We start from the raw sequence: 25,907 nt of genomic DNA, 5'->3' as shown, positions 1-25,907 counted from the left end.
TGGCAATTAGCCTCTGCAGCCTGACGTCTAGCGGTCTCCCTTTCATTGATGAGCTCAATAGATTTCGACAGCACTTTCAACCAACCTGGTAACTTCGTACGCTCTACTTGGCGGTGAAAGTCGACATTCTGAATGGCATCAAGAAGGGAGACCTATTGCAAACTAATAAAAATGCTTTTCTTGTGCTTTTCGTTTAAGTGTAAATTCGGTATTCGAAGTTTCAGTCTACGTGCACTGCGTGTTACGAGAGTCAATTGTAATTACAAAAGGAAGGGGTCGGGTTCGTATTCTGACGGTATTCACGCACTGACTTCGTCTCCGGTACTGCTAAGCCTTAATTGCTACCCACCCTGGAAGGCAGTCGTCTGCGAAGCTCAACTTGCCGTTTCATTGGCGAGAAGTCATTTATTCTGAAAACGATGTATCGCTTAATTCTGCGACACGTCGCAGAATTAGAAACATTATTAGGCAGCGCATACCGGGTAGGTAATCAATGTATAATAGTGTATGAACATTTCTTGTTGTGACAAACACTACCTGAATGGAGAGATTTGCCCGAATCAAACACGCAATCAGACATTTTTGACAAATTTCGAAACAGAATGGTATCATACATGAAAAAAATTAAGACGATTTTCGTAGTAAACAGAATTAATCGTTAGTAATAAAAGCTGTCATAATATTTCTAAATTTGCACGTTTCTTTAGTTGTCACGGTGATATTTCTGAACAATACGAGTTGTGAAAATTTCTCCCGTTAATGTCTGCGAGGTTGTTCGTGTTGCTTTTGTAGGGATATCTCGCAACCCGGACTCGACATTCCATTACGCCTACAGAACAGAACGTGCCCTTTCTGCAGAGGTGAAAGCACCAATTCAATACGGTGATTCTTGCAGACTGATTATACACTGGTAATTAGCAGCACACTACGCCTAAAGCAATTAAAACATACTGAACCACTTATACGTATACAAAAGAATGGATACAAACATTGATTGAGAACATATTTACGTTGAAAATCTATAGAGTTAAAAGAAATCGCTCGCAATCGTGTGGGCTCGAACTCATGCCGTTGCAGTACTACATAGACTCCGAGCTGCCGGTGAAGCTGCCAGAGCTATATTTGCGCGCCAACTATAGACTTTATATAACCGACAACGACTCAACGCAGCGCTTACGAAATCATACCTGTTTAGACTTTGCTCAATCACGGATCTTTACTGCGGTAACTGCGGGTCGCCAGAAACCATGGAACAGCCGCTGTCAGAGTGCCCCTTTTATATGCCCGCAAGATGCCGCTTGTTGCAGAACATTGAGCACTTGCGCCCAGGACTAATTATCTAAAAAGTACTTCTCGACTAATGGCTCTCCACTTCAGCTCAACGCAAATCACTAGTGGCGTTATCTATTACCAGGATTAGATAAACGTCACTGAAATGACTTAGAATACTACCTTGACAATCATGAAACTGCTCACACGAACTGACAGCTTTTTCTTGCTTTTTTTTTTCTTTTCTTTTCTCGTCTTTCTTTCGCCCTGCTTTCGATAGGGCCTTTCCTATCCCTGATTACCCTTTCGAAAGCCGAATAGGATGTCGGTGTTGAGATTCCGACAAACCTCTCGGGGTTCTCCTTCATTAAAGAGCTCTCTCTCTCTCTCTCTCTCTCTCTCTCTCTCTCTCTCTCTCTCTCTCTCTCTCTCTCTCTCTCTCTCTCTCTCAACAAAGGAGAGCTTTCGCTTTGAATTCAATGCCCCCTCGTTAGGAAATATTCCTCTAACTGCCGTTGCCAGAATTCGCCTTATCAAGCAACAGCGACTATTGCATGAATGTGGTGTGTAAAGACGCCGTTATGGCTGTCGCGAACGCAACTTTCTGTCCTGTCGTCTTTGGAGAGGACAGCGAGAGCGAAGCAGTTTCTTTTCTTCATTTCGATGTTCCGTTCTGTCCGCTTGACAGCGTCTGTTGCAGCGCCAAAGTTGATCGATAAAAGTACTGCGGCGCGTGGTGGCAAGCACTCGAACCGACAGCGACGTCAATATTTGCTGGTCGTGTGTAATCCAAGTTGTGTGGGCTCTGCTCACCGCGGTCGTCCAGACGGGACTCATGGCTCGGTCTAATAATGGCACGCGCTTTGCCCCCCGCAGTTCCCGGCCGCCTACCCCTTCGGCTACGTGTCACCCGACGACAAGGCGCTCATGTACTGGACGCCGTCGTCTTTCGGCAAGGTCATGCGGCAGCCCGGAGGCCGGTCACCGCAGCGCAAGCCGATGGCCGGCCGCTTCGCCGAGGCGCCTCTTCCGCGTGCCGCCCTGGGGCCTTCTTACGGAACCATGGTGCACAGTCCAGATGAACGAGCCGCTCTCCAACGCATCCGCAAGCCCGCCGGCACTTGGGGACGCTTCCCGGCCGGCTCCTCGACCGCGCCCAACACCGTTTCCAAGACGAGGCTCCTCTACCGCGTCGAACAGGTGAGCACGTCGCCTCTTCTCTCGCGGCCTCTGCAGAAACCAGACTGCGGAAGAGCGGGCCAAACAACATCGCGGTTCCGAACCTTCTATGGCCACATGTGCTGTATTGCCGCCCTGCCTGGAAATCATGGTAACGACTGAGAAAGGCGCGTAGTGAAGGGGTCCGTGCGAGCACTGCGAGGGCTGGAGTGGACAGCGCCTGTACTTTAAATAGCAACAACTTGAACAAGAAAGACGACATCAGACGAAGTAAACCGCACATCGTCCGGTGTTGTCAACGTTTTTGGCCTTCTTGTTACTATTCAAAGTACTATAGGCGCTTTCCACTCCAGCCGCGCCATCAAGCCCCTACAAGCAACGTTTACATTGACCCGAGGAGGGCGAGTTGAACCGAAATAAACATGTTCAATGGTGTTTAATTCGATCAGTTGTCCAAGCAAGAGGCGAGGAAGAGCAGTCTCTTCAAAAAACGGCGAAGCCAGAGATAACCTTGCAAGACGCACAGACAGGCACTGATGGTGACTGTTGCAGGTCCGCAGCACATACCCACGCGTAGATTGGCCATGGTTCCGCACATACCGTTCCCTGCTCCAATTGTTCATTACACGTTTTTTGGACTCAACCTCCCTATATATAAGCGGATGGGTTCGGTCGGAGAGGTGTCGTGGCGAGTCCAGTCTACCCGAAGGCAAAGGGTATGTTGACTGAACTCGTCCCGCTCTGAAAGGGCAAGTATAAGCGGTCGGGCCGAGTTTACGGGCCATACGCCCATGTGACCTCACCCGCCTGTCGCTGTTCCCTCTGCCCCCATCGCGCCGACGTTGCCCTGCCGGACGGTACGCGCGTTGGTCAAGATGACATCGACAGTGGCTCCACGTACGTTGTGGACAGATTAAGAAGTCCTTACTTACGACCTTTAATCAACGAAACAAACAAACAAAATAAAAAACACCGAGAAATTTACTCGACCGCAAACGGCAGAAAAAATAAGGATATATTCATGGACCCGGAAGGATATATGAAAGAATTGGGCCTGCAGAAGACAGGGGAGCAAATCAGGACGTGATGGAAATTTTACTTAGCTCGTCGCACGAGAGCTCGATGGGTGCCATACTCACAGCCGGCTCTGTTTTCATCTACGCGTAGCAGGAAATCCGCTTGTGCGCCCGAAATTGCAAATACTTGCCCACAAAATCTTTGAAAAAGTTTCTGGTCACTGCGCCGTGGGAAAAAATCTGCAGAAATTCAGAGAATTCTCTACTGTGAAGCTTTCAATCGCCTCTTGTATACATTGTGGGGCCGTTACAGCCAGATTTGGCTTAGAGTAGCCAAATAGTTCGGGTTATTTTATTGTTTCTAAGTTTTATTTTGGTTATTTTCGCCATTGGTGTAATATATATCATTATAGCAATTAGGTTTCTTTTCTTTGGACAATATGTAATTTTGCAAGATGCAAGGTCTAGTATAAGGTTTGTTTCGGTATTTCTTGTGTGTATTTTCAACTTTCTTTTGCGGGCTTTTTTTGTTCAGTTTTCAGCTTTCGGAGGAGGTGTGGGTCATTCCTCTCCAAACATCCTAGACAGCTAGACAGTACGCTGGACCATCTCCGATGACATTATAATGAATCACAGGCCATCACTTCACTACCCTATTTCTAAGCAGCATGATCACTTCAACATTAACGCAGAAGATCATCCTCCGCTCCCTTGCCCATTCGTGGCAAATAAGCGCTTATACTGCTATACGAAGCGCAGTAAAAAAAATTCAGTTGCTAGAAAAAAAAAACGCATCTCCTTGCTAAAACGAATTCACAGCTGCTAGTGTGTCTCAAGATGTGCTTTGTGGGGTAGCAATGCGGGGTTCTTGGGCCATATTTAGACATTTTTTTACACCTCTTACAACTTTTTTCAGAGACAATACAGCGCATAGTTCGTTTATATTGTCGACAGTAAGTGCAGGCAAAAAAATTCGTTAAAATTTGAGAAATAATATGAAAACGGGAGCTGAGATAGTCATCGCGGTGGCCGAGTGACAACCGCCTAAACAACCACAGCGGCGATAGCGCAGGCTCGGAGGCGCGGAAACCGGTATACCGGAAGACGAGCTCGCCTCGACGCAAAGCATCGCTGTGGTCACCGCTCAACTACACTCGTGCGTGCGAGTTCATATAGACGCGGACGGGCCTAGGTAAGCTAAGACCGTCTCTCAACTCAACCCGCCCCCGTCGAGGCCATGTACACGGGGCTACAGATGCACTCCGAGGGGTTCACACGACTATTGCGAGGGATTTACGCAATATTGTTCATACAGCGAGACCACTCATTGTTGAAACAAGGCTGCATTATGTGGATGACTCCCGCAGCGGCGCACAGCTGTGAGGAAAGTGGGGGCCGTATTTCATAAACCAGGGTAGGAGGAGAGAGTTGACCAGGCGGGAAACCTTGTTTGCTAACCTGCACTTTGCAAAGGGGGTTCCGTAGGTGAAAAGCTGGGCGGGCGGTGAAGGGATCTTGGCGCGAAAACGCGTGTTGCTCGGCCAGTTGGTTGGGCACTGGGAACAAACCTACTGAGTTAAGCATACGCCAATAAAGCGCGACACAGAACTACATATACGGAGTCAGTGCGCACTTACGGGGAAAATCCCGGGCCATCTCCACTAACCTGAAACCAGGGAGGGGCGAAGAATGCAGTGTATAAGTGTATTCTTAGCGCCCTGGCGTTTTTCCCACAGAGGTGTAAACCGTTAAGGGGAACAAATCGTTCCAGCGCGAGGCGTTGGAAAACGAGTGTCCGGGTGTGTTCTTTTAGTACGAGTTACGTTCTCGCGCGAGGCGTTCAAAGAGGAGCGTCCCGGTGTTTTAGTACCGTGACTACATGAAACGACGACGACAACAGGAGACACCTACAGCCTGAGCCCCTAAGGAGCTTCACCGCTGAAAAACCAAAAAAAATGCCGAGCGCTCGTGTGTGCGCGTCTCGTGACGACCACCCAGCGTCCCCGGCCCACGTTCGTCAAGCTAAGCATATCTACGTAGGGAGATTGGCCAAGATTGCGGCGACCACCAGTCAGTTTTAAAAAACCTAGAAAATGCCTAGGGCTCGTGTGTGCGTGCCTCGCGGTGACCGCCCAGCGTCCCCCGCGCCCGTTTGTCAAGCCAAGCATGCCGACATAGGGAGATTGGCTAAAATCGATTAAAAAAAAAACAGCGTTCGCCGTAACCGTGGCAACACTTGCTCGGAACGAGAAAGACACGTCGTAGCGTACGCCCCTCCAAGGGGATGTCCAATGATTAACACTTCCCCCAAAAATGAAGGAAGTTCACACGTATAGACCTTATGCAAAAGTGCCCCCATCTACCGGGAGAAAAAACAAAACGAGCCCGCGACGCCACGTTGGGGGATGGCGGTCGTGGGATTGCTTGGTACGGAGCGTGTGAGGGGCTTTCTGGGCTTGGCGATCCTTTTATATTCAGATTTAAGCGCAGCAAAATGAGCGACGAGTGATCTGTGGATCTTTCTCTGTTGCCCACATTTGCGGGCGACTTCGTAAATACGCATTATGCATCGAAAAAACAGTGAGGGAGGCACCGGCAGGGAAGCTTTTGGAGGCTGTGGCGTTTATTCTCCTTTTTTTTTTTTTTTTTTGGGGGGGGGGGGGCGGTGAGAACGCGAACATTGAAAGTACATCCGTGTTGGTTCGCATCCTGCGGGTTTCTCAGGAGGTCATTCCTGAAACGCTTCGAGCCGATGCGGGCTGCCCCGAGGTTGAAATGGGGGAGGGGGGCACTCCGCGATATAGCCATACGCTAAGGGTCCTCTGGGACGCAGAGAGAACCTACAAAAAAACATAATAAACTGCATGCCTTGCATTTTTTAACAGCTGAGCTGTTGTAGCTGGCCGTAATGTGTAGTACGTAACCTGTGTGGCGTGTAACGCGTTAAACATTGCCAACATATTACCAATTAATTGCCAATGAATAATTAATCTACCGATAAATTGCCGAGCACTGGTGAGCGCGTGCCTCGCGGCGGCCGCCGAGCATCCCCAGCACACGCAAAGGCTTTAGCAAAAAAAAAAAAAAAAAGAAACCGCGAAAACCTTAGAGAGCGAGAAAATTCCGAGCGCTCGTGAGCGCGTGCCTCGCGGCGACAGCTGAGCGTCTCCTGCTCGCGCCCTGGACAACAAAACTGGGTTCACACTACCGCTTAGAAATTTCCGCTCGAAAAATTTGATCTTGGGAAAATAGGCTACGTTCGAACAGCAGGCGACGAGCAGTAAATGACCGATATACGGTTTACTATACGTACGTTAGTTGCGCTACTCATGGCGCTACGTGAAGGTTGCAACTCTCGCGGATCTCTTATTTCCTGTAACGTTTGGCAAATAAAAGAATGCGTAGTACTTCCATAAGAGCCCAGCGAACGTCCTGAATAAAAAGATAACACTGGCGCGCAAAGCACGAATGGCAGACTCAAACCTCATTTCGGTAAAGTACGAGCTGACCGATGCAGTGCGGAGTGCTTGGAGGCAAATACAGGGCTATAAAATAGCTAACTTTCGCACCTTTTTAGCCCTGCACATATTATTCGTTTCGTGACTATTCATGCGATCTAGCTATAATATTACTGCGCTAAGAAGTCGACACCCGCAAGCGACTTCACGCAGGGCTCGAATCACGCTTCCGTTGAGAAATAAAAAAAAAGATGTGTACGCTATTTCCGTGGTCGTCCTCGTATCATCTTTGAGCACAGAAAGTTACACGGCACTATTTGGGCATCTTGGACAACGATAAATGCCGACGTGCGCGTCGCTAACCCCGGGCTACCATGTATACTGCGGTATCCGGAGATCCGGGAATCCCCCTATATGGCGGAAGCGCACGCGGTTCCCGCGAGAGGGCGCCAGTTTTTGCATAACGTCTATAATGGAGTAAAGGTCGTTGCGGCAGCAAAGAAGAAGCAAATCGACTGCAATCGGAGACTGAAACCATCGTGATGGTCGTTAACGTTGCGTGCAGCTTCGCTACCTCCAACTCTGGCGCGTTAGAGTGCGCTTCCTCACATTTTTCGTTTGTTTTTGCGGAGCTTGAGCACACATCTGTTTTTTTTTTTAGTATTTGCATTTATCTTGCCAGTCTGCGACACACATTTCTTGACGTGTTTCTTTCATTTGCGACCTCAAAAACCAACCCCACGCACATTTGTAACTAAAATTCATCTGTGAAATAAACCTCGCCATATAACGGTATACTTGCGAAGGGCTTTCCACTCTTTCCCCGCGGTAAAGAGTTTGTTGTTGTGGGTGAAATAGAATTCCAAAATGGCATCTGTGGGGGACCTCACGGGCGTTCGGATGCATGGCTCGCCTATTGCAGTTTGGAGCCACTGTGGTTGGCGTTCCCGCCGGCATACGACACCCATGAGACGAACTGAGCTTCAGCGAAGCGAGGAGAAAGAAACGCCGCCTGCTGGCGGTTGGCGTATGAAAGGACGCGAATATTAAGGCGCCCGCCGTGCCATTCGCCGTATTCGCCATGCACTGCCATCCGGGAGAGCGGCGGGGAGGAGGGGCGCAGCCTACGCGGCGTCTCCCATCCCCCGTCGGCCTCGCCTTGGAGAGCGCACAAGTGCCGCCGGTTATCTGGGCCGCGCAGCTGGGTAAACCAAAGGGCTTGGAGGCACTTTCGTTTCCCTTTTGAAACGTTTTGGGCGGGCTTGGTTTGCGACGTCGGGACGCTTTTGAACGGAGATTAAAAAGTTGCAGGCGTGCGAGATTTACGCGGAATTTCTGGCTTAGGTGGCACTGTTTCTCTGTTACGTTCCGCACACCTAACCCTGACTGTTTCAGCAACAAGATGATGCGCGTAATTATGTTGACAGCCGTAGCGGCAAGCATCACCAAGAAAAGCCCTGAAAATATCGGAACTACAGAATAATAGGGTGGCATAATAGAAAATAAGCGAAATGATGGAGAAAAATGAAGGAAGCTCACACTAACTCGGAAGACTTGAAGGTAGCGAAGCTGTGCGCAACCTTCACGACCCTCCCGACGCTTTAGTAAGCTTCACGTTTGGAGAATTCTTCGCCCCCCCCCCCCCCCCCCCCGAGGCTTTTTCGGTGAGCAGCTTGTCACCTTGTCAAGTGCATGGCGGTTAGGCTTCAGCCGCCGCGACGGCCTCTGTGCACAACATCTGGCGAAGATGGAAGCCGGCGCAGCATCAAGTCGCTGCCAGCGATTGGCATGTCAACTGCACTGCCTTTACAAGCCACATTTATGCTACTTGCAAATGGCACGCAGACCTCCGAGCAGGGCCTAGCTAGCCTCGGCGCCCCAGGCGATGACTGTGCCGCCTTGTGATCATTGTCCGATGGGCGTCAGAGTGCAATCACCACGGTCGCCATCAGGGCCTGGGACGTCAAGCGCTTCCAAAAGGCTACCGGACCGCCCATCTCAGGATGGCAAAAACGTTGACGTCTCATCTGGGGGAAACCACCTTGTGCCAATCCTCGTCCGCCGAAGTCCATGTACACAACCCCGCGAACACCATTTCCGTCTGGGTGCATGGGATTGGAAATGTCAGCCTTCTATAACCTCTGCAAACAATTGAGGTCACTAAAGATCTGACTGTACCAGTGCAGGCCCATCTCGCTTCAGGCACAGATTTTTTACAGTACATTGTTTCTGGCGTGTATGCTGGAGAAGACAAGACCACCCTTCTACAACACCTTAGGTGCCCTAAGCACTGCGTGGTTGCTGCCCGTTAATTTGCAAAAGGGCGCTCTTGCCTAGTAACACTAAGTGGGTTTTCCAAAGCACCTTCTCGCATGTACTACTATGGATGCGTCCTTCACATTCGCCCGTACCGTCCATCTGCTGCGTACTGTTGCAAATTCCTCCACCTCGGACGGATGGAGGCTTCATTCCCCGCCCAAACCCATTTCTTCTTCTTAATTTCTCCTATGTCCTTAACACGCGTTTGTTCCCTGACCCACTCCGCTCTCGTCTTAATTGTCACTTAACGTTACACCTTTCGTCTTCCGTTCCATTGCTCCTTGAGCCGTCCTCATTTTAAGTTGAACCCTCATAGTGAGCCTCCAAGTTTCTGCCCCGTAGGTGAGTACCGGTAAGATGCAGCTGTCATACACATCCTTCTTCAGGGACAATGCTAGGCTGCCATTCATTATCTAAGAATGCCTGCTGAATACACTCCACCCCATTCTTATCCTTCTGATTATTTCTGCCTCACGGTTGGGATCCGGGGTCGCAACTTGGCCTAAGTAGCTAAATTCGCTTACCACTTCCACTGCCTCGCCACCTATCTCAAACCGCTGTGCTGCCCCGAGGTTATTGATCATTACTTTAATTTTCTGCATATTAATTTTCAGGACCACGGTTCTACTGTTTGTCCAGTGCGGTAAGCATGCTTTGCAATTCGTCCCCCGAGTTACTTAGCAAGGCAACATCATCAGCACATCTGAGGTTACTGAGGTATTCTCCATTCACTAATTTACGGGTTGAGCCTTTGCCCCGCAACATGAATCCTGATCGACACCCTGCTCGTCGTGCACTGCGCGTTCAGGCCCTCTCCAGACGAATTAATTTTCTACTCTCCCATGGTTCCATCGTTTACTTTACTGACGCCAGCGACATCCCCTCAAACTCAACGGGCACGGCTTCCTTTCTCCAACTCCCTTCTTTAGACACTGCCACGCTTTCCTTTCTGTCCCCACCGGGTTCGACCTCTCTCGAAGAATACGCCATTGCCCTTGCAATAGAGCACGCTACTCTCACTGTTCCTACCAGCACGCCAGTATATATCTTCTCCGACTGTCAGTCAGCCCTTCGTAATTTCGCTCACCATGAGACTCACCCACACACTACTGAGTTCGTCACTCCGATACTTGCATCGAATCCTCGGCCCCGCTTCACACTGGTTTGGGTTCCTGGCCACGCTGGCATGTGCGGAAACGCCTTAGCAAACGCGCTCACCCGAGTACCTTTCCCGGGTCCGCCCATGTCCTGGCCAACCTTGTACCACCCGCCGACTGTTCGTATTCAACACCGCGCTTCCCGCCGTTACCAATTACACGCCCAACGCCTATCACGTACCCTGTACCCACCCCCCAGTTCCCGTCTAACTCGTGAGGCTGCGTGCCTCATTCGGCAAGCCCAAACCTCTTCACTCCCCTCCCATCACATTCTTCACCGCATCTATCGGCGCCCTGGTCATCCTTCCTGTCCCACCTGTTCTTCCTACCCATCCATCCCTCATTCTTATTGGGACTGCACCCCGCCATCACTTGACCCATCCCTCGCCTCCATCACCTCCTGGGAGCTCTGGTTGTCTCCCCCGCCGACAGTAAACATCCAGGCTGCCCAGGAAGCTCTCTACAAACACGTGCACCGGATCCGCACGGACATTCTGGAGTACTACGTGGATCCGGTGAATTGAACTTTGAAATTAGGACCTGGACTTAGGTCCTGCGGAAATAAAGTTTGTTCTCTCTCTCTCTCCATTAACGATTACTCCCACCTGTTCTCAATCCTATGTTCTGAATACTTCTTGTTAACAAGCTGTCAATAACATCCGAGAGATTGTGTCGCCTTGTCTGACGCCCTTCCTTATAGGTATTTTACTGCTGTCCTTATGGAGGATGATGGTAGCTGCGGACCCATTGTAAATATCCTCCAGTATTCTTACATAATTCTCGTCCACACCCTGGTTCCGTAATGCCTGAATGACTGCTGAGGTTTAGACTGAGTCAAATGCTTTCTCATAATCTGTGAAGGCTATATACAGTGGTGTAGTATACTTCGCGCACTTCTCTATCACCTGATTGATCGTGTGAATATGGTCCAGTGTTGAGTAGCCTTTATGAAACCATGCTTGTTCTTTAGGTTGACTGAAATCTGGGGTGGCAGAAATTCTGTTACCGATTACCTTTGTAAGTACCTTGTAGACGACTGACAGTACGCTGATCGACCTGTAATTTTTCAAGTCCTTCATGTTACCTTTCTTATGGATTAGGATGATGTTCGCATTCTTCCAAGATTCCGCTACCATCGCGGTCATTAGGCATTGTGTGTACAGGTTCGCCAGTTTTACTAGTACAATTTTCCCGCCATCCTTCAAGAGGTCTGCTACTATCTGATCTTCATCAGGTGCTTTGCCCCCTTTTATTTCTTTCAAAGCCTTCCTTACTTCTTTTGCCGTTATTGGTGGGGCGTATATCTCCTCTGAACTACTTTCTCTTTCGACATTATCCTGGATGTTCCGGATACTGTACATAGATCTCTATAGAACTCCTGGGCTAGTATGACTATTTTATCCCTATTTGAGATAGCATTGCCTTGCTTGTGACTTTTTCCCCACGCCTAGACGCATCCATTCTTTACAGCATATTCGATCCTTTCCATATTATACTTCCGTAGGTCAGCTGTCTTAGGCTTATTGATAAACTTCGAAAGCTCCGCTAGTTGTATTCTCTCATCTGAGATGAAGATTGTCATGGTTTGCCGTTTCATAATTAGATCTTTCGTCTCCTGGGAAAGTTTCTCCTGTCTAGCCATCGTGCCCCCGACTTCTACTCCACACTCCGTGATATGCGTGTAAGATTGTCGCTGGCTTCCTGTGTCGTAAACTCTGCTTCCTCGGAAAGAGCCGAATATTGGTTCTGCACCGCGATCCTGAATTCTTCACTTTACGTCATACTGTTAGCTCATTGATCGGCTTCTTTCGTACTAGCTTGTTACGGTCTCTCCTCAATTCTACCTAATTCGAGATATTACCACACGGTGGTCACTACAGCTTAACCTTCCGAGCACTTCCATAGCCTGCACGACGCCAGGGTTATCGCATAATATGAAGTCTATTTCATTTTTATACTCCCCGTTCGGGCTCCTTCACGTCCACTTCCGGCTCTCCCATTTGCAGATGAAGGTGTTCATGATGCGTAGATTATTCCGTTCTGCGAACTTGACGATTATGTGCTTCCTGCTATTTCTACAGGCCAGATCTGAGTTCCCAAATGCCTTGTCTCCAGCCTGATTCTTGCTTACTTTATCATTGAAGCCTCCCATAACTACGGTATACTGTGTTTGTACTTTAGCCATTGCCGATCCCACATCTTCATAGAAGCGTTCAACTAGCTGGTCGTTGTGGTTGAATGTAGGCGCGTAGCCCTGTACCACCTTGAGTTTGTACCTCTTATCAAGTCTAATTACAAGACCGGCTACCCTTTCGTTAATGCTACAGCCTTCGTCTATGTTGTCAGCTATGCTTTTATTGACTATAAATCCCACTGCCAGTTCTCTTCTGTCCACTAGACCACGGTAACATAGGACGTGTGCATTTTTCAGCGCCGTAAATAAAGGCTTCACCTGTCCTCCTAACCTCACTAAGCCCTATTGCATCTCACTTAATGCCCTCTAATTCCTCGAACACCTCTAGACTCGCTTCGCTAGATAAAGTTCTCGTGTGAAACGTTGCCAGGTTCAGATTCCAATGGTGACCTGTCCGGCTCCAGCGATTCTTAGCACCCTATGCTGCGTCAGAGGTCTGACCGCCGCCGTGGTCAGTTGCTTCGTAGCCACTGGAGACTGAGGGCCGTGGGTTAATTGGCGCATTCATGGGAGGTTTTGGCCATTACTGCACCAGGGTGGCCAATCCTGCTCTGGTGAAGCAGCACGCACGTTTGAGATCCCCAGGTGGTCAAAAGTAATCCAGAGCCCTCCACTGTGTACCGTCGGCGCGTTAAACGTCCTAATCAATCAAGGACATCGTAGTTTCCTTGTGCACTTTGCAAGACAACCGATCATCAGATTACCTCTCCACTATACCCCAGGAAGCGGAAGGCTACGGAGTAGATGTGGCAGAGCCAGACTTTCAGAGGTCAGGTGGTTGAAGACACATTTACTGGGCAGAACTTTCAACTCCTAAATAATGTTATAATTCCTACTCGATGGCAAACGCAACCTCGCACACCGTGTTTCTCGCCGAACCTCACTTGGTGGCTTGGGCACGGGGCTCTCTCCTGGCACTTGGAGCTCGACTGCTGGGCGTGATCACCATCCCATTTATATTAGGCTTGCTGTGGAACGTGTGCCGTGACCTCCTCGATGCTGCCAGATCAACTATTGGGATGAGTTCGGATCCCAACTTTCCCCACTCGAACAAGATCGAGACTGATGACCCGATTTCTGCCATACAACGCGCACTCAGACATCAGCCTCGATATGGCACACGTTTAAGGCATTGGAACTAGGCCGCAAGCCACAGAATCCCTTGGACAATGCCTACATTGCATCGGGTTTCTCCTTGCAATAATTTGCGGAGGAGGAAATTAAGGCTTTTTTCCACAATTATGATACGCCTCCTCCGACCTTTGGTGGACCTTTACCCCTTCACCCCTGAGGCATGCCCACCCCTTTCTCTGGAAGCGGCAGCTGGTCTCGTTTCCCACTTCAGCATGGCGGAACTGTTGGCAGCTATCGACGCAGCCGGAACACGTGCGGCACCGGGGTAAATGGCATCCACTACGAAGTGTATAAGAACTGCACGGAGGATCCACTTCAGGTCATACTGGAAACTATAAACAATGCTTGGGCCACTGGGTGCACACCCACTTTCTGGAAGCGTGAAGAAATGGTGCGCTGCCCGAAAGCAGGAAAACCGCCGGATACGCTCAGAAATCTACGGCCGATTGCTCTGACATGTACCCTATGCAAGTTGGCTCAGCGTATGCTAACATCGAGGCTCACATGGTGGTTTGAGGACATGGGTTCTTACCATCCCTCTCATATCGGCTTTCGTCCCCGCATCGGCGCAGAGGACGGCCTTGAAGCCTCCTCTCTTTCCGGACTCATAAGGGGACACACTTGTTGTAATCGTTCCATTCCTGCCCTAGATGTGAAAAAAGCGTACGACAATGTCACCCATGAAGCTATCCTACAGATACTACGCTGGCTTGGGTTCCCGACGCCTGGCCGGCCCTTTATCGAGTCGCTTGTAACCAACCGTACATTTTCAATTGCAGTTTCAGGACAGACGGTGGGCTCCTTCTCAACATGCCGCGGGTACGGCAAGGTTCGGTCCCGGCAGCCACACTGTTACGTAATGTCGGCAATCGAAGGGCTTGCCAAAAACTGCAAAACCACCAAATTATATTAAACATTGATGGCCAGCCAGTAACGGAAGATACTTGCCACCGCGTTCTTCGCCTGGAAGTTGCGGCCTCCGGCTCAGCTACACCATGGCTCCGGGAAGCTCGCCGGAGCGCCCTTCAGCTGTTACATCTAGTTCGCCTGATTTTCAGAAAATCGGGAGGAGCTCGCACCAAGATGGCTCGGCTTCTCGTACGCGCAATCCTACAGCCACGTATCACGTACCGGGCTCAGTTTTAGTACATAACTAGGGCAGAGTGGGATCGTCTAGAGGCCATGAATAGAGAAGCGATGAGGACAATTACTTGCCTTTCTCGCTTAACGCCCATCTTTGCACTACAGGAAGAAGCTGGCCTTTACACGATAGATGAATTGGTTCACCAGCGGCGACAGGCACGACCTCTTAAAACGCAAGTGTACTTATCTGTGGCCGCTCCAAGGGGGGATATGGGCCTCCGAACTAACACGCCACCAGACCCCTCTCCAGAACCCCCTCCAATTGAACCCGAATATTAATTACTGATTGTAATCGTCTGGGTCGGTCAAGCTGTGTCGCGCCGCAACTCGCAGCCAGTGCTGGTCAAGATACGTTTTATGTCGACGCCAGTGTTTTAGGGCGCCTTATTACCACAGCCGTCGTAAACTCTGTCAAACCTGTCAATACTATGCCACTCAATGGCCCCCGTCAACACTTGCCGAGCTCAAAGCGACTTCTGACGCCTTGACGACTATAAAGCTGCTTAGGCCAGAACAATCACAACCTGTCACCATTTTTACTGACTCAATGAAAGCTGTCCGAAGCCTCCGGAAGGTACTTCATTAAGTGCTCATATCCCAAGCCATCTACGCGAAAGCTGCCAGGGATAGCTTCAGGGATAAGATTACTTGGGCCCAGAGGATGCGGACCCCTGGACAGAATGCAGGCGGATGCGGCGACTCGTATACCTCCCACGACGCATCCACTGCCTTTATTTCCTGTCGACGCAATGTCAAAGTTGGTCACCGAAAGAGAAGGCCTTCAGCGCTCCACACGCAAACTTATTGCACCGTGTGGGTCAAACCTTCCTGGTGGGCTCACCCGCCGTGAAGAGGTGGGGCTACGAAGGATTCGCATCGGGGCTGCTCTCACACCAGCTGTCACCCACAAATGGCCCTCGGATCTACGGGCTCCGTTTCATGCCCATTTCGCTTTACGTCGCTTTACGTCACCATCGACCACAGACAATCCCCATCTTCTGTGAACTTGCCGTGGTCTCCAGAGTTCCCGGCAGCAAGTATTAAATAGCGTGGTACTCAACCAAGGCCGGCCGCCAGACTACAGACGCTGGGTTTTCGGGCCGTATCCCCGGAGCTTCTTAGACTTCCTCAGTGAAAACTACCTAGTTCCGTACATTTATTCTCACTCGCCCCCACCGTTTTATGCTGCAGAGCAAACTTTCGCAATAAAAAAGTCTACTATTTCAGACGATTTGCTTCTTTCTCGCTGCCGCAACGGCCTTTACTTCATCTTTGTTGCGTTTGCGTTGAACAGATTCGTTGTTCTAGGCCCACCGACGTCTCTGGGAACCATTCTCTGAGGCCAAGTGGTCCGTGCTGGCTCTCTGTACTCGTTCTCGGCGAGCGGCTTCCTCGTCGGGCGTGCGGCCGACCCGTAACCGACCTATCCCTACAACTAATCCGGCGCATTTCCAAGACGGGCTATTATACCACCTCCTAGCGCATGCGAATGACGAACGCACAGCCGTATATAGTGGGTGGAGCCATAACAAGCCTGTGACGTGAGCAATGTGACTGCCATGTTGCCATGGTTGTGGCGAACGCTGGAGTTCGTTTTTTTTTAATCTTGGCCAATCTGCCTGAGTGGGTATGCTTGGATCGACAAAACGTGCGCCGGGGACGCTGGGCTGTCGCTGTGTGGCACGCACACAAGAGTGCTCGGCATTTTCTTGATATTTCTAGCTGCGGACAGAAATAATTAGGATTTGCTAAACAGCTTCTCTGTTAAAATCCTCCTCTATGTTTTCTATTCTGTGCACTGAGCGGTGATAAATTTGGGCGTAGATTTGAGCAACTGTTGAGTAGATCTCGCGGCTTCCGGCGCCGTGTTGCATTCACTTAGATTACTTAAGTTTGGAAGCGGGCAAATCCTACGTTTCCTTTTTCTTTGAAAAACTTACCTTTTTACGCATTAATTGAGGTCACTTCTGCGCCCATTTTCTGTCAACAAGTGCGAGGGTAGTGTGTTACGTTTTAGTTTATTTCAATTTAGTTTTTTTGTCGTCGAAGCTTGGAATAGTTTATTTGAAATACGGGATACAACCTGTGAAATTGCAGCATTTGGAAGAGTCCAATGAATATTCAACTGTTTAGGTTCAGCCTCACGTACGAAATGAAAATAGGCCTAGAAACAAGGCAGGCAACGGAGAGACCGGCGCAAGGACAGTTGAACTATCAACTTGCGCTTATTCGTGGTGTACGTGATGGTGACGACTAGACATGGAAACTGCAGGCACGAACAGCTCAAGTGTTTGGCGCTTTTAAAAGGCACTGAGAATTATCGTTTATTCAGCAGCTGGGAAGGGGCTCGTGCTTTCTTGTTCTACTGACGGTCAGGCTTCGAGCTGATCACATTTAACTACCACAACTCCATTGCTGAATACTTGTGCGGCTGTTTCGCATTCATTTTCTTTTTGGTCTTTTACTTTGAGAGTAAGAGATGGCCCACGTCCGCAAATTTGAGCACTCGATCCACGGGCATACAAAGACCTAAGAAAAGAGAACGATACAGCGTGGACCAATGAATGTTACGAACAAGCCGAACTAGCAGCGATGGAGCTGCATTCGCCCAGCTTCCAGCCTGTCATTTGGGAAGCGACGACTTTGACGACTGCTTGCCGTCTCAAGCCTTCGACATGCCCGCCGCCGGGCCTCCCTGACTAAATATTGTGGGTGCGTAAAGAGAAAAGAGTTCCAAGCAGGCGCAGAAGAAAACGGAATTAAAGGAGCGGCGGCAAAATGCCTGTACTGGTAACGAAACAAGCGACTAAAGCCAATGCCGCTGCTTAAGCGGGCAAACGTTACCACTGAGACGGCTAGAACGGAAACTCGGTTGGAACAATGTGCGCGGAGGTTGCTAGGAACGGCGTGTTTTAGGCTTCCAATAACCAGAAAAGGTGTGCGAGTCGGGCCTAGCCCCAAGTTCACCAGGGAGAGGGATGAGGTGCTCACAGATTCTCAAATATACAGCAATAGATCTTCAATTGTTTTTTTTTCTCATCTGCTCAGTTATTGTTGCTGTTGTCATCATCGTTGTTGTTGTTCTTGTTTTGTTGATTTTTTTATTTTTGTTTTTTTTTTCTCTTGTTCTTGTTGTTTTTGTCTTTGTTCTTGTTGTTCTTGTTTTTTATGTTTTTGTTGCTGTTGTTGTTGTTGTTATTGTTGTTTTTGTCTTTGTTCTTGTTGTTGTTGCTGCTGTTCTTGTTTTTGTTGTTGTTTTCTTGGTGCTGTTGTTATTCTTGCTATTTCTGTCTTTGTTCTTGTTATTCTTGTTTTTGTAGTTGCTGTTGTTGTTCTTGTTTTTTTGTCTTTGTTGTTGTTGTTGTTCTTGTTGTTTTGTTGTTTTTTGCTTTTGTTGTTCCTGTTGCTGTTGTTGTTGTTCTTGTTCTTGGTGCTTTTGTTGCGGTTGTTTTTGGTGTTGTTGTTGTTCTTTTGTTGTTGTTGTCCTTGTTTTTGTTGCTTCTGTTGTTGTTTTGTTTTTTTTGTTGCTGCTGTTGTTGTTTTGTCCTTGTTCTTCTTGTTGTTGTTCTTGCTTTTGTTTTTGTTGTTGTTGTTCTTGATTTTGTTGTTTTTGTTGTTTTGTTGTTGTTTTTGCTGCTGCTTCTGCTGCTGTTTTTGTTGTCGTCGTCGTTGTTTTGTTATTGATGTTGTTTTTGTTGCTGTTGTTTTTGTGGCGACATCGTTTTGTTGTTGTTGTTGTTGTTGTTGTTGTTGAAAAACATTTATTTGAGCGTGATGCGGAAGTTAATCCTCGTTCCCTGAAGACCTTGTAACGTCCGCGCTTTCTCATTTCTTAGCCCTCGAGACCAAAAGTTGCCGCACATCCGAGTCGGTGCTAGTCGTTAGGTTTTCCCCCACAGATCTGGGAGGTGAAGGGGATAATGAAAAATGGGAAAGCTGGGTTAAACGCGAAAAGGATATGAATTAGAATGCTTGGGTGAGGACAGTGTTTGCACGCGGGAGAGTACTGAGTGGTACACATACGATGTAGCCAAGTTGGGTGAGGGAAGCTGTGAAGGAAAGGTCGACTACATGCAACACACGCACACCTTTTTTTACGTCTTTATTTCTGCATTTAACAGGTTTATTGTTCGAATCCAAGTAGACGCACGCGTCTTGGCAATAGATTTTACGAAGGCGACGCTTGCGAAATATGTCAAAGAAATGGAACCATTTCTCAAATTCTAGGCTGCCAAAAACACAGCTGATGCGGACATGTGACTGCCAAGCATAAAAATCAAATGTTTCTGCGCATGCCTCGTTTCGGCAGCTACTCTCCAGGTTGCGCCCAACAACAGCTAAACTAACCATTCGGCCGCCACCTTCTTCTGTAAAATGTTTTTTAAGCTTTTGACCGGCCTACTTGTTCAGCTTGTACAGGTCGCCCCCTATCTACGGAACGGGGTTTTGGGTGAAGGTATGTTCTAGCATTTCTTCCCGCATCTGTCTTACCTGTCTTTTGCTCACTCTAAAATGCACTCCCTGTTTTTCGATATTAATCTTTGCTTCAATAGTTAAGCGAAGCGGCAAGATCGGCCCGTAAATGGGCCACCACCTGTTCAAACACCACGGTAAGGAACACTGAGACGCACTTCAGACCTTCGGCCCAGTACTTACGAAGAGTGGTATCAATGTGCGCAGCTGCTAAACAAAAGCGTCGCGATATGATTTTTTTTTATTCCGGCCGATGCTGCTAAATAACGAAATTCTGCCCGCGAGACATTTTTCTTAAGATCGCGTTCCAGCCGTACCTCTAAGTTGGTGCAACTGGTGCTTCTGTACACGAAAAAAGGGCTCAAGTTTAACACTTCTAAACCCTGTATGCAAAGAATATGCACACAGTGCTTCGTGAAAGTTTTGCTTTGCTTGAGATTTCACAGCTTGCCGTCTAGCTATATCTAATGGGGGATTGTATTCGTCCATTACTTGTGCGGAGGGGCGCGGCAGACAGCCGAGATGGCGCTGAGCGTTCAAGCGCGGGCGAAGCAGCTGTTTAACCCTCGACTACGTATTACCGTAGTGGCGAGGCCCCGGGCGAGCGAATTCCGATAAGAAATAAAGGCCCAGCTTGCGTGCCATTGGCTGAAGGTCTCTTGCGACTCGATGATTGACATTACAATTAAGATGTTGCGTTGTAGAGCTTTTGCTCTCAAAGCAACGCTGCGCCGTCGGCAAAATTTATGGGCCGCAAAAGCAGTATAAATGTGCTTGCCTAACGTACAAGACGGTATGACTTAAAAAAAACACGCTTCGAACTACCGCTTTTGCCAATAAGTGAAATAAAAATTATCCGCTCAGCTTCTTCTCCCAACCTGGACAAGAGTTTGCATAAATGACCGATGCACGCGGGCGAGGAAAACCGCAGGACGGCTCTCCGTAAACTTTGCCCTGGGTCAACGTTTTCAAACGGGTTCGCAACGCTTACTCTGTTTCTTCACAGATTGATAGCTGTCAATAGTTTGCCGTGCGTTCTTTGAATGAGAAACCATTAAACGCCTGTTGCGCGAAAAAGCCGGCGTCCTGCGTGGGCATAAATTCAGAGAATAATCCACGAATACGCCGCATTCTTACACCACTTGACTTAATTTTGAGTTATTTATAACCAGACCTGGCTATGCATTGCCCCATACTTTGGGTCATTTCATTGTTCTACAGTTTTCTTTCGTTTGTTATCGCCAATGATGTACATTTACACTTTCCAGCAATTAGGCGTCTTAACTTGGTCAATTATGTATTTTTGTCGAGGGCCAAGGCGTTGTACAATTTTGGTGCTTTTTCACAAGTTTTATTCGTATTTACTTCTTTATCCTCGCGGTGTTTTTATTGTCTTTGTTTTGTGAGTGGGGTGTGAAAGATACGTTATCTAGATTTTGCTAGTTCTTTCTTACAATTTCTGTGGGCTTCGACGGCAAGTTTCCAAATCGACGGCACCTGGAAGATGACGATCCGCTCCAAAATATACAATGTATTTACAAGCATATATTTACATACATATTTACAACTCAGGGTGGGCGATCAGAGGCCAGGCAAAGCCCGCATCCAGCTGGGCTGCCTCTCTCTTCACTTGCAAAGTTTAGTTGTTTAAACAGCTTATACAGCGATGCTGTTTAAGCTGGTGGTTTAGCCGCCGAACGTGCGCAGAAAAACCTCGCTGACCTGTGACGACATCGTGCGGTTCGCACTGCAGATTTACCGTAGCTTTGCGTCGCCGCGCTCGAGCGGCACTCCTGTGATTAGCTGTAGGAGGGGCGATACAGCACGGCTTTGGAAACACGTCGCTGGGTGGCCCACTGTATGGCTATATATATACATCATTCCTGTAGAAGACTTGTCTCGAAGTCGAAACGTCAAAATAAACCCTCCGCTGTTGCTGTTACCGAGGATTCTTACTTTGTATACAAATATATATATATATATATATATATATATATATATATATATATATATATATATATATATATATATATATATATATATATATATATATATATATTGTGTCACGTGACAACGCAGCGATAGGTAGTCAGGAAGAAGGTGTATTTCCAAAAGACACCGGGGAGAGAGGCGGGTTGATGGCGCGAACCGAGTCCAGCGAGAGCTCGGACTTCGTCTACCTTCTCTTCATTCCGTTGGTCATCTACCAGCGTCTTTCCACCGAAGCACATACCCAGATAGGGAGATATTGGCCACATGGATATGCGGGTATGCTTCGTGTAAGCTTTTCGGGAAGCTGGCTGAAGTCGGTGACACAACTCCCCCGCCGCAGAAGCACCGTCCCGGTGCCTGTTATGAAGGAGGAGCAGTAGCATGTATATTGCGTCGGTGGTACGGCTTGAGGCGGCTCACGTGAACTAGCTGAGGTGCTGAGGGCCCAGACGAGGTCGAAGGCAACTCAGGCACAATTTCGTAGGTGACGGGGGTGACGGCATGCTCGACGCGGTAGGGGCCAGTGAAGGGGGACATGAGCTTCTCAGACAGTCCAACTTGGCGAGAAGGGGTTCACAAAAGAACCAAGGAGCCAGAAGGAAAGTGTGCAGGGCGGCGGCGCTCGTCGTATCGAGACTTCTGGGATGCTTGTGATGCCAATAGTCGTTCCCGGGCAACCTGGCGTGCCAGTTCAGCGTGGGTGATGACGTCACGAGCATATGCAGTGGTCGGCTCACTTGAAGTCGGTAGGGTGGTGTCGAACGGTAAAGTAGGATCACGGCCAAAAAGAAGGAAGGCGTTGGACTTCCTGTTTCCTGTACCTCTTGCCAGCGAGGCTTCATACCAACACGGAACTTCGGAGTGGGCGCAACGCTCGCTGCCACGCGATGCCTACCGATGAGCCCGGATCCCCTTCACCATTCATCGTTGTGTGCCACCCTCGGGACCCCGGTGACTTCACTGGGACGAACGACACTGATGTAGAAGATTGGCTCCGTAGGTTCGAACGTGTGAGTGCTCACAACAGATGGGACGACACGCTTAAGCTCGTCAACGCTGCTTTTTGCCTGAAACAAAAGGCTGAGACATGGTTTGACACGAATGAAGCACGACGAACCAGTTGGGATGTTTTCACAGAAGAGTTTCGAAAGGTGTTCTAGAAGCCCGTTGGTCGCCAGCTAGCGGCAAAGCAAGAGCTCTCAACACGTGCTCAAACATTTACTGTATGTTACGTCGCCTACATCCACGACGTTTTGGCCCTATGCTCCAAAGTTGACCCAGGAATGTCCGAAACGGACAAGGTTGGCCATATCCTTAAGGGCATCGCCGACGACGCCTTTCACTTGCTCATTTGTAAGGACTGCGCCACCGTTGATTCCATCATCGAGGAGTGGCGGCGATTTGAGCATGCCAAGGGACGCCGTATAGCTCACCAATTTGCCCGGCTCCCGCACACAGCTGCGACGTCTTCCTACGATGACGTCCATCTACCCGCTCCTGCTCCACGCAAGCCGGACCCTGTCGCCCAGTCTGCGGATATCACCAGAATCGTGCGCCGCGAAATCGAAGCTATGGTCCTGACCCCCCACACTGCCATATGCAGATGATCGCTGCCAACTTCCTGTGATCGCTGCAATCAAGGCCGTCGTTCGAGATGAAATGGCAAGCATGAGCCTTCATCAAGTCTGCAGTATCAGGCATCCCCATCCTCCTTATACCCAACAGTTTTGGCCGACCACGCACATGAGCTCCCAGGCGCCTTTTGGCAACCGCCGCCGCAATCCTGCTGAATGGCGAACGCCTGACGACAGACCAATTTGCTTCAACTGCGCCCGTATTGGCCACATCGCTCGTTACTGTAGAAACCGCTGGACTCCACCTCCGTCAAATGCGTCACCTCATTACGGCTCTCGGTCTTTCTCCTACAGCTTCACTCCCGATGCGCAGCGCCGTACTCCCCCAAGCTCGGATACCCAGCTCCTCCACCAAAGATGTCACGTGACAACGCAGAGATAGGTAGTCAGGAAGAAGATGTATTTACAAAACACACCGTAGTCACCGGGAGAGAGGCGGGTTAATGGCGCGAACCCAGTCCAGCGGGAGCTCGGACTTCGTCTACCTTCTCTTCATTCCATTGGTCATCTACCAGCGTCTTTCCACCGGAGCACATACCCAGATAGGGAGAGATTGGCCACATGGATATGCGGGTATGCTTCGTGTAAGTTTTTCGGGAAGCTGGCTGAAGTCTGTGACAATATATAAATATATATATATATATATATATATATATATATATATATATATATATATATATATATATATATATATACATATACCGTAATTACCCGACTCTAACGCGCACCCGATTTTCCAGGCAAAAAACCGAAAAAATTGCACCTCCGTTTGTAACGCGCAAGGAACTTTGTGAGCAAGAAGAACGAATGCGAGAGAAACGGGCGATTTATTCCCCGAAGTAATCTCACTCATCTCACTCCTCGTCGCTCTCCGAGAGCTCATTGTCGCCTTCCGCTGACCGCAACATCTCGTCATCGGTGCCGTCAAGCGCGTTCGCGATGCCACACTTCTGAACGAACGTTCAACCATGTTCCATTGGATCGTGGCCCACGCCTCGCATGCCCATCCCGCGAGCTTCTCCAGAGGCATACGCTTCAGCCAACCGCTCGTTGTGAACGCGTGGGAGCCTCTCGTAAGCCGCGGAAGCTCCGCACCTTCGTTGACGCTGCTGCCATTGCTGTTATCAAGCACGCAAGTGGAATAATTTGACGATTTGTGTGAACGCCGAAAGAAAAGCCTAGGTGCCTAGATCCGAAAAATTGTGAACGCCGTAAGAAAAACCTAGGCGCCTAGATCCGAAAAAGTGTTGCTAAAAGCTTTGGCGCCATCTTGAGATGGCGATCGCGATGGGTGGAACAAAATTTCAGTTGTTTCGGCAGTTTCGGTTTCGTACCCGATTCTAACGCGCATGCGATTTTTCGGCCTATTTTTGCGGAAAAAAGGTGCGCGTCAGAATCGGGTAAGTACGGTATATATATATATATATATATATATATATATGCATACACACAGAAGGTAATTCGTTCTGGGTGACTTATATGGCACTCGCCGAGTTTACCTTAGCGATACGAACACAACTCTGTTGTGACATCAAGCTTGCACCACTGAGCAAGCTGGATTCGATTTGTTTCTTGGTATTTTAGGGGCGACGCCCCTTAGGGGTTCGAGCTGTCGGCGTCTCATGTCGTCGTATTCTCATGTGGTCACGGTACTAAAACACCTAAACATTCGTTTTCCAATGACTCGCGCTACAACGTAACGCGTACTAAACGTGTATAATGGATAAAACCGGTTCAGAATAAATTCACATGATTTAAATATTTGTGTAACGCTCCCTATCCGCTTCAACAATCGCCAAGCACAAGCACAAGCTGTTTGAAGACACGCTATAATTTGTGTTAAACTCAGGTACTCTCTGTCTCTTGACACTAGGCCTGATCGGGGGGTCGGTCGAAGCAGGAAGAGGCATGCTCACCTGGGGCCAGGGCCTCGTTTATTACCGAGGATGAGCCCCCAGGGTGGGCATCGCACTGTGCTCACTTTGGCATCTGCCACTATCCCAAAGTGGGGAAGATGCGGCATGCAAATCACTTAAATCCCTCAACGCAAGAGAGTGCGCCACAGCCTCAAGAAGCTCGCAATTCCTCCTCTCACTGGTGCTTCTCCGCCGCCTAATCAGCGCACGCCGTGTGGCAAGAGACTTACGATCATTGAATACACTGATACACTGCATTCTTCGCCCTCCACAGGTTTCAGGTTAGTAAGGACGGCCCGAGATTTTCTTTTTGCGAGCTCTTCGCATGGCACACGCCCCGACGATGCCGGGCGCTCCTCCGTGGCGCACGCTCATGTGCGCTCGGCTCGGCAGAGTTTTGTGGTAATGCTCGACGGCGGAGCTTCAAGCGGCCATGCAGGCAAAACACAAGTTTAATTCATTCGAAAGGTTGCCTTGTTGGAATCATACTGGCACCACTTTTAACGCACACTTCGCTCAAATAAGCTATATAATTAGGAAAAAGGGGAATGGACATGCGACCCACTACCTAAGTTCCGGCAACAGAACCTATGATGTCATATGCCCTGCTGTGCGATTGGCTGAGGCCGGCATTAGCAAACGCAAATTAGGCAGGGCTTATAAGCTTGCCGAAAGAGCTATTTGCGCTTAAATGTAATGCATATTCATTTTACAGCAGTGAGACTGGTGAAGTGAACGATGAAAGTTACGTGAATACACATAAACAGACAAGTATTGATCCGCGCTGCTGTTGGTACTGGGCACACTAAGCTTGTTTTAGCTGCACAGCAGTCCGATGCTTTGGAGTTGTCTTACACGACACTGGCCGATTGGCGTAAGCGACGTTGCCTTACGTGTGTTTGTCGAGCATACCCCATGTTTCACAAAACGATTACTTTCTACCGTAACAAAAACAAGCCAGGTGAAAATACGGTCAAAAACAAAGCAACTACGGACAACGGTCCGCGGCTCCGTATGGTAGCA

The 25,907-nt window shown here is 49.0% G+C and overlaps 1 protein-coding gene across 1 annotated transcript in view; it reads left to right on the top strand.

The window, feature by feature from the left end:
• Positions 1 to 25,907, top strand: part of LOC144151732 (uncharacterized) — a 232,278-nt gene that overhangs the window by 167,995 nt on the left and 38,376 nt on the right. The window contains exon 3 of the mRNA XM_077682852.1: positions 2,146 to 2,469. Within this exon, the coding sequence (XP_077538978.1) occupies positions 2,146 to 2,469 (324 nt within the window). The remainder of the gene's footprint in view (positions 1 to 2,145; positions 2,470 to 25,907) is intronic.

Source organism: Haemaphysalis longicornis, unplaced genomic scaffold (genome assembly GCF_048455015.1).
Source record: "Haemaphysalis longicornis isolate Haplotype H1 unplaced genomic scaffold, Haemaphysalis longicornis Haplotype H1 scaffold_9, whole genome shotgun sequence".
NCBI classification, from domain to species: Eukaryota; Metazoa; Arthropoda; class Arachnida; order Ixodida; family Ixodidae; genus Haemaphysalis; species Haemaphysalis longicornis.
Note: the sequence above shows the minus strand (reverse complement) of the source record. Positions and strands in the feature narration are given on the sequence as shown.